Raw genomic sequence first — 16,270 nt, forward strand, 5'->3', positions numbered from 1 at the left:
CATATGGGTGAAGTGCATGCAAATTCCATATTGATAAGGCTATTTTTTAAATGAACAAGCCCAATTTGGTTTAGTCACATGGGAGACATCATCTGTGGTGTCAGACACAGCCCTCCTGCCTTTGGACAAGCATGTCATGATATCTGCATAGTCTCCAGTGGTCTGTTTATGAGCATTTGACTACCCCAGCTACAGGGCAGCCTTTGATTCAGACTGGTGCACTATATCTAGGGAACAAGAAGCACTATTGTCTGCTCGGGGCCAGCCTTGGCCCATTAACAGGGTGGCCCATGAGGAGAATATGGAGTTGGCGAGGGAGGAGTGAGTCAGGCCCAGTGGTCAGGGGAATCTTGCAGCTCTGACTGACTAGCAATCAGGTTGTTTCTTTATTTATACAGGTTCATAGAACAATGACAGACTAATGATCACCCAAGAAGCACATATTAATTTATTTTTTGGACATGTGCTTGATTTTTTTCATTGCATGTTCAGGGTTACAAGTTTAGTCACAATTAGAAAGTACAAACAGAACAGATTTTATTTTTATTATTAGCCCTATAACTCCAATTCAAAGAATCTATAGACTGTCTCCGCTGAGGCAAACACATTTGTTATACGCAGCCTGCTTTTAGGCTGGCAGCATTTGCAGGTTGGTATGTTTGCTTGCTTTTTAGATTCATTTATTTATCATGTATACAGTGTTCTGCACGCATGTACACCTGCAGGCCAGAAGAGGGCACCAGATCTCATTATAGATGGTTGTGAGCCACCATGTGGTTGCTGGGGATTGAATTCAGGATCTTTGCAAGAGCAGCCAGTGCTCCTAGCCTCTGAGCCATCTCACCAGCCCAATATTTGCAGTTTTTAAAGCATCTCAGACAAACAGAAAATATCTGAACTGGTCTTTTTATGAACAGCAAATATTAACAGCTAACTCTTTTTATATATCATTTCACCATCTACACTTTAAAGTAGGAAAAGGTTATTTTAGTCAATCTATCTTATTTATTGAGTTCTGTTCCTCCTGGGATGTATCCTGTACAAACTCCCTTTCTTTAAATTACATTTTCAGAGAGCTCTAAGCATATCATAAAAAGAAGCAAGAATCTGTTACTAATTCTCTTGGTCAGAGTTGTCAACTATCTCTGTTTACCAGTACCAATTATACTGTTTGAGTTTGCTTAGCGACAGATACCCCAAGAAGATTCCTGGAGTCATGGACTCATTACAAATTCCTAGCTTTTGCTTATCTGCGTGTCTTAGTCAGGGTTTCTATTTCTGTACAAAACATCATTGACCAAGAAGCAAGTTGGGGAGGAAAGGGTTTATTCAGCTTACACTTCCAAATTGCTGTTCATCACCAAATGAAGTCAGGACAGGAACTCACACAGGGCAGGAACTCACACAGGGGAAGAACTTGGAGGCAAGAGCTGATGTAGAAGCCATGGAGGGATGCTGCTTACTGGCTTGCTTCCCCTGGCTTGCTTAGCTTGCTTTCTTATAGAACCCAGGACCACCAGCCCAGGGATGGCACCACTCACAATGGGCCCTCCTCCCTTGATCACTGATTGAGAAAATGCCTTACAGCTGGATCTTGTGGAGGGCTTTCCTCAAGGGAGGCTTTCTTTGTGATAACTCCAGCTGGGTCAAAAGTAAAGTTTGGTAAAGTTGACGTACAAAACCAGCCAGTAAACTGAGCTTATCACAATCTTTAAGGCTTAAGGAAGACTTCCAAATAGTGGCTAAAGTTATTTCCATAAAAGCAGAAAAAGACTCAGACATAATTTTCTTAGGAAAAGATATAAAATGAATTATAATGCAGAAAGTCCCCATGAAGACAACACACAGAGACCAAAACCTAAAATCGAGAGACTGGATGACAGCAATCTCAGCATTCCTCTTAGCTTTGCTGGAACTGGGTCAAACAGCTGGGCTGACTTCATGACTTTTTTTTTTTTTTAATGCTTTTTTATAGCATGTTTTACAAGGGGAGGGGGTAAGAAGGGCAAGGTGGTGGAAAAGTACAAAATCTTCTTGGCCTGTGCCTTGAAACATGTCATGGTCTATAAGGTACTCTGCCTTGAATTATGATCTACCTGCTGTTCTTCAGAAGATATGGTACACTGCTTGAGTTATGGTCTCCCTGCTATTCTTAAGATGATATGGTACACTGCTTTGAGTCTATCTGCAGTTGCTAAGCAGGATCTTGCAGTTGCCAAGCTTCAGAGGACATTGTGCAGGTGGGGAAAGGTAGGGGGTGAGGGTAAGGGCGAGGGTCCTGGCTTCTGGCATCTCCCCCTTCTCTGTTTAGTTAGAGAAGGCATCTTATGATCAATCCCAACTATGTGAACTGGTAAATGAAATGTATTTACAGTTTGACTGAAGACTCTGCCTTTCTGCTAGCAGAGTCACAATTGTACAGGGAAGGCCAGGCATGGCAGGACGCATGGCAACCCCACTAAGGAAATGCAGAAGAAAGGATCAGGAGATCAGGATCAGTCTTGCCCATAGAGCAAGTTTCAGGCCAGCCTGGGCTCATTGAGATCCCCATTTTTCATGATCCCTCTCAAACATAAAACCAATTATGTAGAAAACATAAAAGAGAAGCCAGGAAATACACACGTTAACTGAGACAGGGTAAGCACCTTTAACATATCCCCTCCCCCTTCATGGCCCCTCCTCCTTTTTGTACTCCACTGAGTCCGATTAGCGCTGCTTGCTAGAATGTTGACAGATCCTGGCTTGATATTGTGTAGGTCCCCATTGCTGCAGCATGTTTATGTGTGCTGTGGCCATAGCATGGCCAGAAGTCAGCATTTCATAGCATTTTTCTTGATCCTCTGGTTGTTACATTTTGTTAAAAATGTAAAATATTTATTATTTTGTAATTTATGTGTGTATATCATGGATGCATGGATGCCCATAGAGGCTGGAAGGGGGAGCTGCATTCCTGGAGCTAGAGAAACGGTGCTTGTGAACCACCTGAGGTGGGTGCTCGACTGGGAAGTGAACTCCAGTCCTCTGGAAGGGCACTGTGGGAGAGCAATCTCCCCCCCACCCCCAATGGCTCTTACACTCTTTCCCTTCCCTCTCCTTGATGTTCCCTGGGCATTGAGGGTGGGGGCGGGAGGTTGAGACAGATGCTTTATTTAATGTTGTACACTAGAAGGTCACTTATTCTCAGCTCTTGGACTAATTGTGAGTCTCTGTACTAATTGCTGTCCACTGCAGAAGAAGCATCTCTGGTCAAAGTTGAGAGCAGCATGAATCAGTGGGCAAAAACAAACATTTAAAAGGCAGTCTTATAACAAGACAACTTAGCAAAACAGCAGAAGGTGCCTGCTTCCCTCCAGGGCCTAAGAGCTCGTAAGCTTTAGATCTGGTTTACTGTAACAAGCATGGATCCCCTCCTTTGGAGCAGGCCTCAAGTCTAATCCAGAAGCAGACTGTTATCTTCATAACCTTTGCGATATTATTGTGCCAGTGGGCATGTCTTACCTGGCAGGCCAGGATTGCAGTGTGTGGGAACTGACACTGAGCAATGCCACAGATAACTTTTCTCTTACAGCGGCCTGCATAGCAACTTTTGACACAATGCCAACTAGCCAGCAGGAGGGAAGTTTTCATGTCAGTTCCAACTTGATTTTCTATGTCTTGTGAAACCAACTTGTTGGTTTAAGACTGGGTAGAGGAAAACGGTGAGTATTAAAGACTGGCATTTTGAATGAACTAGACCCGGGAGGTTCTTTGTCTCCTGGTCGGTTTCCTTGAGGTAGGGTGGGATGCCTTTGATATCTTGGCTCTGGAGGGCAGCTTCAGCTCCCAACTCCCAAGTTCCAGTTAAACACACTAAGTTAGAAAGTGAACAAGAGTGATGTTCTAGTAGCTGAGGGGAGGGCATGTGCCTCGTGACCTTTACAATCTACCCTCTTCAGATAGGGATTTATGCATAGTTCCCGTCTGTGTCAGAGCCAACGCCCCCATAGCATACAACCGGTGAGTTTTATTTATACCACCTCTACTAGTTCTGAGTGAGTGAGGGGATCAAGTATGTTGGGCAAGGACATTTTTGCCCCCAGCCTGAGAGTGCTGAGTGGTTGGCCAAAACAGTGTTCTCAGCTTACTAATCCCTGTCTTCGTGCTTTGGGTCAGCATGGAAGTCCAGGACAGAACTTAACCTTCTAAGCAGGTTGTTCCACTGTGAGCCGACAGGCCAGTGGAAAAGAGTCAAGAGCTATGGCGCACTTTCTGCTTATACGAAGCAGGATGGATGCGTCTGGAAGACTATGCGTCTCTGTGGGGTTCTTGCCTCACATTGCTCGGTAGCAGCTAGAGCCAAACCCCTCTTAAGGTGACTATGGGCGTGTCCAAACAGGAGGAGTGCTGCTCAGAGCACCTGGAGCTTGAGCGCTTCCGGGAGCCTAAAGCCTATGTGGATGACACAGTGAAGGCCAAGGGACATCCGCCTCCCCACCTTCGGTCCAGTTCCGAATATTCACCAAGGCTGTCCGTACCTTCCCTTACTTCCGCCTTGCCTCCCCGCCCCCACAGAGCTCCTCATAGGCCCCGCCCCTAGTCCCACATCCAGCCCCACGCACACTCACTCGCTTCTTTCTACACAACCCCGCCTTCTACCCCGCCTCTGGCCCCGCCCCGCCCGCCTCTGCTGGGGCGCTTAGGGCCACCCGTCGCTGAAGGACCCTGAGCAAGCCATGGCGTCCCGCGGCCCGCGGGTGCTGGTGGTGGGCGGCGGCATCGCCGGGCTGGGCGCTGCGCAGAGGCTCTGCCGCTACCGGGCTGCTCCACATCTGCGGGTCCTGGAGGCCACCGCTAGCGCCGGGGGCCGCATCCGCTCGGAACGCCGCTTCGGTAACCGCTCCTTGGTCGACCCCAGACCCCATCCGGTTCCTATTGAGCCAGGAAGCCTTTCTTTTTTGGCTCCCGGAATAAAGGAACACAACACCCACGTTCACTGAGCTGGAAAGTCAAACTGCCCAAAGTTAGAAGAGTACTCACTAGGGAAGGCAACCTAGGATCCCGCAGTTGCTTTGCTCAGCTTTGGGGGTTCCTCCAGTTTCTCCTTAAGTGAAGGATGCCTGTACTTAAGGAAAGCTGTCTTGCCCCACGACCCCTAGAAGTTTCCCAAATCTGGTCTGACCAAGCCATGCCTTTGAGAACCACTTGACCCTGAGGGACAAGACCCTTGGTCTTGATATACAAAGGGACCACGTGACTCTCAAGGTGTTCTTAGAGTATGCTTGTGAAAGGGTGGGGCTGGTTTTTCTGGGGAGAGGGCTTCCAGGTAGCATTTCCTGTGCCCTCCTAGGTGGTGTAGTGGAGCTGGGTGCACACTGGATCCATGGGCCCTCCCAGGGCAATCCTGTCTTCCAGCTGGCTGCGGAGTTCGGGCTCCTGGGGGAGAAAGAATTATCGGAAGAGAACCAGCTGGTGGAGACAGGAGGGCACGTGGCTCTGCCCTCCATAAGCTGTACCAGCTCTGGAACAAGTGTGAGCCTGGAGCTGGTGACAGAGATGGCCTGTCTGTTCTATGGACTGATAGACCAGACCCGAGAATTCCTGAATGAATCTGGGACCCCAGTGGCCAGTGTTGGAGAGTTCCTGAAGAAGGAGATAAGTCAGCAGGTGGCTAACTGGACTGAGGATGAGGACACCAAAAAGCTCAAGCTGGCTATCCTGAATACCTTCTTCAACATAGAGTGTTGTGTGAGCGGCACCCACAGCATGGACCTGGTGGCCCTTGCACCGTTCGGGGAGTATACAGTGCTGCCTGGGCTGGATTGCACCTTGGCTGGGTATGGGCCATAGGCCTGCCAGCTCTGTCCATCCTGTCCAGGCAGAGGCACTAGACTGAAGAAAGGAGGGAAAAGGGGGAAGAGAGGAGGAGGCCTGGAGTGGGCAGGTGAGGGCACTGCCCTCCCCATTCAGAGAGATTGGTTTCTCTTTCTCCTAGTTGTGTTTGTTTAAGCAAAGATGTCTAGGGAATTGAGAAGGAAATATCTTGAATGCCCATTTCTTCTGATATCCTAGGGTATCTCATGTGCCAGGTGTTACACAAGGGCCTTCGGGTGCAGGGAAGCCAAGCAGAATCCATCCCTATGGCAGGCAGGCTTGTGCATGTTTCCAGGAACAAAGACATTGGGCAGGGCTGCTCCCCTCAACCCCCAGCCCCTACCCCAGGCATTAGGCCCAAGGCTTCTGTCTAGGTGATAGCATTTGTGACTCAGGAGGTGTCCAAACCTGAGGCTGTGTGGTGGTGGTGGTGAGCTCTGGGTTTTATGGGAACTAGTTAGTGTTGTGTTCACTGACTCATTTGACTCTCATTAGCCAGGAGGTAGATGTTAATGGCTCTGTGTTTTAAGGGGTTGCCTCTTCTTCTGGCTCTGAGTGATGCTCCTCTGGATGCTGGTGGCATCTTGGGTAGGTTATTTCTGCCAGTTACCCATTCAGGGCCTGCTTCACTACCCATCAACTTCTGTCTCTCCTAGTGGCTACCAAGGACTTACCAACTGCATCCTGGCTTCCTTGCCCAATGATACGATGGTTTTTGACAAGCCAGTGAAGACCATTCACTGGAATGGGTCCTTTCAGGAAGCCGCTTTTCCAGGGGAGACCTTCCCCGTGTTGGTGGAGTGTGAAGATGGTGCCCGCCTGCCTGCACATCATGTCATCGTCACCGTGCCATTAGGTAGAACTCACTTTTTCTGGTTAAGCTGCCTGTCTATATCCCTGTCCCAAGCATCACAGGTCTCTGGTTCTTCTCCTTCCTTGGCTCTGGGTATTAACTGAGCTGTTGCGTTCATGTTTTCATGCTAAGGATCTCCAGGTGGATGAAAGTACTCCACTGTAATTTGTAGCAGCTGTAGCTGTCCTGCCTCAGCCTCCTGAGCGCTGGAGTCACTGTGCTGCCATGCCTGGCTGATATTGTCTTGTTCAGAGATGTCCTTACTAATAAATGCTGGTGGGAACTCAGTAGTTCCTACTTCCCTGTTTCACGTGGTGTTACATAAGAATTTCAAAGTGCTTATGTGGCTACATCTTTGTAGATTGCAGGAGTGGTGTGTTCTTGAAGATCTAGATAGAATGGCTTTTCTCCCCATGCCCGGTGTATGGGGAAATTGACTCTGTCATATGTCTGGGTATGGCCTTGCAGGCTTCCTGTTGTACTGATTTTCTTCCTTTTTTAAGCTTTACTTTTTATTTTGAGACAGGGTCTCACCCTGTAGGCCTGGATAGCTTGGAACTCACTATATAAGCTGCTTATGCCTCCTAAGTGCTGGGATTAAAGGCCCTCTTGCTTTCCTATTGGCTTCAGGCAAATGTTCTCTCCTCTGGTTTGTCTTTGTTGTTTGTCTGATTGTGGGCTGGTTTTCTTTTTTCTTTTTTTCCTACTTAGACTCATCTAAGTGTATTCAGTGGCAGTGTTTGCATGGATGAGGCTCTGGATTCAATGGCTAGCACAGTAAAGAGCAAAACAAACTCCCCAGTGAAATCTGTGTGGTACCTACTGCAGACTGCTCCTGAGTAGTATGACTGGCAGTTAGAGATAGAAGGTCAAGAGTGAACTGTTCCTACAGAGTCCTACTTAACTGTCCCTCTGTGACCAGGGAGTCTGTAGTTTCCCTCCAGTATGGTAGCAGTCAACCTTGAGTCCTGATGGCTAGGTCCAGCCTTTGGAGTTTGTCTCCAGGTACCTGAATGAATGAGATGTTTAGAAGCACTTTTCTCTCTATTCAGTCAGGACAGAGTCCTGTTGATGTAGCTTCTAGTTAAAACCTATTTATTTACTTACTTATTCCTTTAAAAAAAAAAAACACCAAGGTCTTACCATGTAGTTCCTGCTGTCCTGGACTCGCTATGTAGACCAGGCTGGCTTTGAACTCACAAAGAACCATGCCTGTCACTGCCTCCTGAGTGCTGAAATTAAAGACGTGCACCACAAAACCTGTCTTAAACTGCATCCCATTCTGAATTGCAGGTTTTCTTAAAGAACATCAAGATACCTTCTTTGACCCACCACTGCCTGCCAAAAAGGCAGAAGCCATCAGAAAACTAGGCTTTGGTACCAACAACAAAATCTTCTTGGAGTTTGAGGAGCCCTTCTGGGAGCCTGACTGTCAGTTCATCCAGGTGGTGTGGGAGGATACATCACCCCTACAGGACATGGCCCTCTCACTCCAAGACACCTGGTTTAAGAAGCTCATTGGATTTTTGGTCCTGCCTCCTTTTGAGTATGTATGCATCCAGGAGCTCTAGGGAAGGGCTTGCTGGCTTACTAGTCTTAGTCTATTGGAGGACCCAGCTGTGTATAATTCACTGCCAGGTATTTCTGAGTGTTTAATTGGAGGAAGGACATGTGCTCCTGAAGTGTTGGTTACAGATACTCTCACTCTGGCTCCCTGAGAAACAAATGGAGGCCCAGAATGTATTCTTGGACTCCAGGAATATCATAATATCATTCTCATTCTCTCTCTCTCTCTCTCTCTCTCTCTCTCTCTCTCTCTCTCTCTCTGTCTCTCTGTGTGTGTGTATGTATGTATATACGTATTGAAACTCGATATCTGAAGTATGGATCTGTCTATACCTGTAGTAGCCAGGTATAGTGATACACTCCTGTAATCCTAATACTAGGTAAGCTGAGGCGACAGACAGACAGACCCACGGATGAAGGTCTCAACTAATGGCTCACCCATCCTATAGAGGAGTGTAGTTTAGGTACTAATTCTGTGTACTGTATGTCCCGAAGCATAGCCTAGGATGGGGACTAATGTTTGATAATATCAGAACACACTGAACTGTTGTCATGTGAAGGAAGGAGTCCGCATTCCACTTAGAGATCTGGCAAGCAAGGGCCATGTTCTTAGCATAGAAGACTAGGATTGGTGGCAGCAGGAGTCCACAGCTGAAGAGCAGCCTTCCACCTGGCAGGAAAGGAGAGAGGGAGTTATTTTCACAGAAGCTCAACTGACTTTCACGATGGAAATAGACCATGCTGCAGTTGCCTGTTCTTCAACAGGGACTTAAACTCTGTCTCACTAGCATTGAAAAAATTTTACTACATTTTCTGAAAAATTACATGAATTTTATTCCCTTTTTTGTTTCTGTTTCTTCTTCTTCTTCTTCTTCTTCTTCTTCTTCTTCTTCTTCTTCTTCTTCTTCCTCTTCCTCTTCCTCTTCCTCCTCCTCCTCCTCCTCCTCCTCCTCCTCTTCTTCCTCTTCTTTTTATTCCTCCTCTTCTTCCTCCTCTTCCTCCTCCTCTTCCTTTTCTTCTTCCTTCTTCAAAAGATTTGTTATGTGGATGCTTCCTCTGCATGTATGTCTGTGTGCCACATGCCTGCAGAGCTTGAGAAGCCAACAGCGGGTGTCAGATCCTTTGAAACTCCAGTTAGGGATGTCTGTTAGCTACCTTGTGGGTGCTGGGAATTGAACCCTGGTCCTCTGGAAGACCCACTATTCTTTCCCACTGAGCTTTCTCTTCAGCTCCATTATTTCTTTTTTTCTAATCCCGTGTCTGTGTAGATAAAGATCAGTATAAATGAGTGCAGAAGCAGCTAAGACTCCTGTGTCTTCTCTCAGCCAATTATCAATGAGAATTGTGGACAAGCAAAACTCTGCCACCTTTGAAATTCAACTTGAGAAAATATGCTTGTCCCCTCCTGTCTTTGTGTATATTTGTGTGTATGTGTGCATGCTTACTGACTGTGTGTGGAGGCCAGAGGTATATCTCAGGGATCTTCCTTTATCACTCTGCACCCTATTTTTTTTATTGGATATTTTATTTATTTACAATACGGATGTCATCCCCTTTCCTCATTTCCCCTCCCTAGAACCCCTATCCCATCCTCCCTCCTCCTTTATGCCTTTATACCATTTTGATTACATGCATGTATTAAGGTCAGTCCTAGATTGAGGGTCAAGCAATACAATAGATGCAAATAGTCAAGGAACAAGCAAAACAATAAACACAAATAGTCAAAGAAAAAGCAAGGCATTAAACTCAATTACGTGAACACTCCCGTGATCACTGTTTCTAAGGGCTTATCAGGATGACCAAAGTATCTGAGCCTACTTCCCTGTCCTAGCCCAAAGTCATTTTCATGTCTGAAGCCTATTTTCTTGTTCTAGCCTAAAATTTAGATTCCTGTCTGAAATTACTTCTTTGTTCTAGCCTAAGATTTAGATTCCTACCTGAAATTACTTTTTTGTTCTAGCCTAATGTCAGATTCCTGCCTGAAGCCTACTTCCTTGTCCTTGGCCAATGTCATATTCCTGCCAAGCAACCCATTTCCTTGTCCTTGGTCCATGTCAGATTCCTGCCAAGCAGCCCCAAAGGCTCTCCACCTCTCCCCCTTTTTTATTTCATTAACAAGTCTGAGCCTGTCTTAGGTCATTCTTACAAGAATGCCTTCCTTACCTATCATGGAATATGCATTATCAAAAGCAATGCACTTATGTCTTAGGTTGGTAAGGCTCTGCTGCACCCTATATTTTGAGACCAGGTTTCTCATTGAACCTGTAGCTCATTCCCTGACTTTCGTCTCTCCATAATTGGCGTCATTCAGAAAATGTTGGTTCATGCAGTAATGTTAAAAGTTAAATTTATCAATATCGCCATTAAGGTCAGAAAATTCTTTCAGTATCCTGAAGCTGTTACACTGATGGCAACATAAACAAGTTTTGATGAAATTCTGGTTTTTGCTTGAAAGCTTAAATTTCACTGTTATCAATACACACTATGCACCTTTTTTTTTTCCTGAGAAAATATCTGCTCAGTATCATGGTTGGCTAGGTGTCCTTGTAGGTAAGAAAGTGTGTGTGAGGGAAGCAGCTCCAGGCTCAAAGACAGCACAACAAAAATCCTTTATACCTTTTCCCATTTCTTCATATAGACATAGAAAAATACACCCAATGGCCAGAATTTAATAAAACCAGTAACTTTAAAAAAAAAAGATTTTATTTATTTTATGTATGTGAGTACACTAGCTATCTTCAGACACACCAGAAGAAGGCATCAGATCCCATTACAGATGGTTGTGAGCCACCATGTGGTTGCTGGGAATTGAATTCAGGACTTCTGGAAGAACAGTAAGTGCTCTTAACCACTAAGCCATCTCTTTAGCCCCCAAATCAGTAACTTTTACTATTTCATTAAGGACCTTCTCAAGTACAATTGGCATTCCCCCCCACCACCACCACCATGTGCATGGTGGTGAAGAACACAAAGCCTACTGGTCTGGCTTTATCTCCATCCTCTAAGGGACAGTTTTCTGCTCTGCTCTTGCACATTTGGTATATGTGCCAAGGTGGAAATGGCACATGCTGCTTTAGTGTTATACTTTGAGAGCTAAGAGGGACTCTTATTCTACATGGTGGTGGCCCTGGCATGGTGTGTGTGTGACCAGCAGATCTGTCTCCCATCTTTCTATTTTTGCAGGTCTTCACATGTGCTCTGTGGGTTTATTGCTGGGCTTGAGTCAGAGTTTATGGAGACTCTGTCAGATGAAGAAGTGCTTTTGGCTCTAACCCAAGTACTCCGGAGAGTGACAGGTACTCCCCATTATATGTATGTATGTATGTATGTATGTATGTATGTATGTATGTATGTATATATGTATGTATACACACATATTACAGCATATATATATATATATATATATATTATTCCTCTCTCATTTCTTTTTTATTTTATTTTTTATATACTATTTATTTATTTATTTTATGTATACAAGTACTCTATCTGCATGTACACCTCCATGCCAGAAAAGGGCATATTATTATGGTTGTGAGCAACTGTATGATCACTGGGACTTAAACTCAGGATTTCTGAAAGAGCAGTCAGTGCTCTTAATTCCAGCTACATATCTTATTGGCCAGTCTCTAAAGAGGAAGTAAACTTGCAACAGAGAAGAAGGAATTCCGCACTGCACATCCCCAAGAAAACTTTCTTCCTGGACAGTAGGCAAGTCATGGTTTGTAAACACTTCCTAGTTTTATTTTCTAAAATCTTCCACCCAAAATAAATGCAGTTGTCCCTAGTCAGATGCTTTCAGGGAAGGAAACTTCTAGGAGGCATCTCACAGTGTTGCTTATTGGCACCAGCTGTCCCTGTGTCATGCTGGAGAGCAGCTAAGACGGGATGCTTCCTTAGGGAAACAAGCACTGGCTTGGTTTTCTTCCAGGTCAGTGAGAATTCTGAGTTAACATATCTCTGTGTTTCAGGAAACCCACAATTGCCAGCAGCCAAGAGCGTGCTGAGGTCTCGATGGCACAGTGCCCCATACACCCGAGGTTCCTACAGCTATGTGGCTGTGGGCAGCACTGGCGATGACCTAGATCTGATGGCTCAGCCCCTCCCTGCAGATGGAACTGGCACCCAGGTATAGTGGCCTGCCTTGGTGTGGGGCAGCAGGGATCCTGCTGCTAACTAAGGCCTCAAGGTGATGTGGTACAAGTGATGTGTGGGGTTGGGATCTCAGAGACACAGAGCCAGTTTCATTTCAAAAGTAGGAGTAACTTAAAGTCAAATATGCTGGCATACGCTCACAGTCTCAGCACTCAGGTGACAGAGGCAAGAGGACTGTTTAGAGTCCACAGCCAGCCTGGTCTATTGAACAAGTTACAGACCAGCCAAGGCTAGTAAGACTATGTCTCAACAAACTCAGACCCAAGCTAAGAACTTAAAATTTGTTATTTGTATCAGAATTACACATACCTATGGCTTACGGAACTCTACAGTGCTGTCTACAGAAATAAAAATGAAGTATCCAGTAGGGACACAGTGTTCTCCCCAGACTATGCTTCCAGCTGTTTTCTTTCTTTTGCCTGGGAGGTGAAGCCCTGAGCACACCAGGCAAGCACTCTACCACTGACTGACACTCCTCCAACTCTCCACCTGATTCTAATATCAAAAGTCTGGGTGGGCCCAGTGGCTCAGGCCTCTGTAATCCCAGCTAAAAAGATCACTATAGATTTTAGGCTAGTCTGGTATATGAAATGAGTCAGTCCAGCCAGAAGCACATAGTGAGACCATTTCAAAACAGTTTAATTATGGAAACCATCAACTGTAGAGAAGCAGGTAGAGCAGCGGATGCTGTCCCCTTCCTCTATCTCTACCCTCTACCCTCCACCACAGTGAGCAGAATCTACCCACTGTCCCTTAACTTATTGAGTAGTTATCCATGTAGATATTTCAGTGCATATCTCTAAGACAGTTACTCGGTATCACCTGGCATTCACTGCTCAGTTTGCCAGGTATCTCATGGTCCCTGTCAGCTTGTTTATTGCCACGTCACTTTTAGTTGTAGGCAGTGACTTATCACCACTCTTTGGTTTAGCTGCACTCTCCCATGGTAGTTTAGCAACTCTTGTGATCATAGTTGAGGGACCTACCACCTGGGTGTTTCTTAGTATTCACACCTGCCTGGCATGGGCAGTGTTGGCTTCTGCCCATTTGTAAATGCCCATGGATGGGCAGGGACTCTGTTTTCTGCATATCTCTCCACAGCTGTTCCACTTGCATCCCTGTTCTAACTTAATCTTTTTCTGCAGCTGCAGGTACTCTTTGCTGGGGAAGCCACACATCGGACATTTTATTCTACCACACATGGGGCCCTCCTGTCTGGCTGGAGAGAAGCTGATCGCCTCATTGGTCTGTGGGACTCACAGGTGGAGCAGTCCCGGCCCAGGCTTTGAGTGCCTATTGCTCTGCTCTACCACTTGGGCTGACCAAGTGCTCAGTCTGGTTTGAGGTTTGGGGATCTTATTGGTAACTTTAATTTTGGGAAAATGGTCTTGTTTCACATATCTGTGGAGTCTGGCTTGGTCTGATCATGGATGTCCTGCTAAATGTTGTATACATAAAGCAGTTAACACTGCCTGTGTGTAGAGTACTTCTCATACTATGTCCAGTTCTCAGCCTGTCCCCACCCAGTCCAGGTCCTGTCTCTGCCCCTTCCATCCCTAGTTCATGGCTATCATCTCTGTGTTCTTTGGGCTTTAGGGACCATGGTTGCCCTTTGTCCTGTTAGTGAAGGCATTTTTGGGGGCTGGAGAGATTGTTCAGTGGTTAAGAACACTGACTGCTTTTCCAGAGTTCCTGAGTTCAATTCCCAGCACCCACATTGTGGCTCACAACCATCTGTAATGGGATCTGATGCCCTCTTCTGGCACACAGGTGTTGAGAGAGAGAGAGAGAGGGGGGGGGGAGGAGAGAAAAGGGAGGGAAGGAGGGAGGGAGGGAGGGAGGGAGAGAGGGAGAGGGAGAGAACACATAGATAAAATAAATAGTGAAGGCGTTTCCAGAGTTCCCACAGCTGCTGTCCAGGACCATGGCTGATGAATCCTCCTTTGATCATTAAGGGATCGATGTCAGGTGTCCTAGACTGGTAGGCTAAATGAGCATGTAGAACTGAGAAGACTGGGTGAGGCTGACCTGGCTTGGGGTTTTGGGAGAAGCTGAAGAATAAAAAGAAGACTTAAAAACTACTGTGGAGTAGGTTGGCCAAACACAAGGCGGTTGTGGGGAATGAGAGAATATAGAGTAAGGGTGCTGGGGAGCCGGGTGTGTGGGGTGGATGTGAGGAGTGTGCTGGGTAGGTCTCTTGGATATTTTGCAGTCTAGTCTCATTGTCTCCACAGCGGCTGCAGAGGACAGGTCTGTTGCTCCTGTTACAGAGGAGACAGGACACTTAGACATATTCACTTCCTCATGTTGCAGCTCTCACAGGGCTTGCACATCTCCTCTGGAGATGGTTGAGGCTGGAGAGGCTGGTACAGCCAACCTATCTAGTGAGATATTGTCTCAAAAGGCTGGAGCTCCAGAGGGAGCTAGAGGAACTTGCAGAGACCCTTGTTCCATCCTTGCACAACATGGTACTGTCACTGGCCCAGGTTTGGAAGGGCTGAGGGCAAGCCCTCCTGCTTGCATCTGTTATGCTTTCACTTCGGAAACAGCTCTAGGCTTGCTTCTTCACTCACAGTCCAGCTCTCAGCGTGGCTCCTCCTCCTTCAGGTCTTCAAGGCTTGTCCTAGCCCCATCCCAGCAGTTTGTCATGAAGCATGTTAATATAACATACCATAAGAACATATAAGAACACTTACTGTTTTAATGTCACCAGACTGCTCATGTGACACCATGGGAGAAAGCCAAACTCCAGCAGGTTTTTATTGTAGTCCATAGCTTGAGGACTGAGAAAACAGATTTTTCAAGGGCAAAAGTCTCTGCTTTTGACACTCAGGGACACGTTTCAGTTTTCAGAGGAGTGACTCTGTGGGGGAAACAGGCTTTCCAGGGAGGGAGGCCAGGAGGATCTGAGCTGCTAGGGATGGGGTGGGGCTCTTCCATGGTGGGGAATTGGCCTGACATTCCTAGGACTTTAAACTTAAAATCTGGGCCCATCTCCCCACCCCACTCCCCCATTTTCCTTTTGAGACAACATCTCTGGCCCAGGCTGGCTCTGAACTTTCTATTCTGCCTCAGTCTCACAAGTGCTGGACTTATAGTGTGTGTTTGTCTGGGGGTCTAGGGGTGATAGTGGTACTGGGAATCAAACCTAAGGCTTCCTGCACTCAAGGGAACAATTACAACATTGAGTTACATGTCAGCCCTTTTTATTTGAGATAGTGTCTCTCTCAGGGTAGTTTCTAATGCCTGGCTTCCCCTGGCCTCCACCATCCTTAGCTGATATCACAGGCCTGTTCCACCAGGAGCGGCTGGATTTAGTCTTACAGCTATGAAGAACACTTTACTTTCATTGTATTAATGGGAATATAGTCAGTATTTAAAGCAGTTACATTAAAATGTCACACTTGAAAAGAAAATGTGTGTGTGTGTAAAACACTTTAAAGTTCTAAGAAAGGCCCAAGAAAGGCCCAAGAACTGATAGGGGAAAACTAAATTTCATTACATTGATTTATATGAGTATATGAGGGTGAAAGAAGACCTTACTTTTTAGTGCCTCATGTAGCCCAGGCTGACCTTGAACTCCTGACCCTCTAGCCTCCATCTCTCCTATGCTAGGATTACTAGTGTGTGTTTTCACACCTGACTGAGACCTTTTTTTTTTTTTTTTTTTTTTGAGACAGGGTTTCTCTGTGTAGCCCTGGCTGTCCTGGAACTCACTCTGTAGAACAGGCTGGCCTCGAACTCAGAAATCCGCTTGCCTCTGACTCCCAAGTGCGGGGATTAAAGCCGTTGCGCCACCACTGCCCAGCCTTGACTGAGACTTCTAATTTAAAGTTTTCTTTTTAGTCT

The 16,270-nt window shown here is 46.2% G+C and overlaps 1 protein-coding gene across 1 annotated transcript; it reads left to right on the forward strand.

Moving 5' to 3' along the window:
- The first annotated feature begins 4,670 nt into the window (after positions 1–4,670).
- Paox (polyamine oxidase) lies at positions 4,671–13,892 on the forward strand. Its single transcript, XM_028787146.1, has 7 exons — positions 4,671–4,869; positions 5,327–5,813; positions 6,507–6,706; positions 7,997–8,249; positions 11,453–11,565; positions 12,238–12,395; positions 13,567–13,892. The coding sequence occupies exons 1-7, from the start codon at positions 4,713–4,715 to the stop codon at positions 13,708–13,710; spliced, it is 1,512 nt and encodes a 503-aa protein (XP_028642979.1). The 5' UTR covers positions 4,671–4,712; the 3' UTR covers positions 13,711–13,892.
- Positions 13,893–16,270: the final 2,378 nt, after the last annotated feature.

The sequence above is a fragment of the Grammomys surdaster genome, unplaced genomic scaffold (genome assembly GCF_004785775.1).
Source record: "Grammomys surdaster isolate TR1022 unplaced genomic scaffold, NIH_TR_1.0 125612, whole genome shotgun sequence".
Taxonomy (NCBI): Eukaryota; Metazoa; Chordata; class Mammalia; order Rodentia; family Muridae; genus Grammomys; species Grammomys surdaster.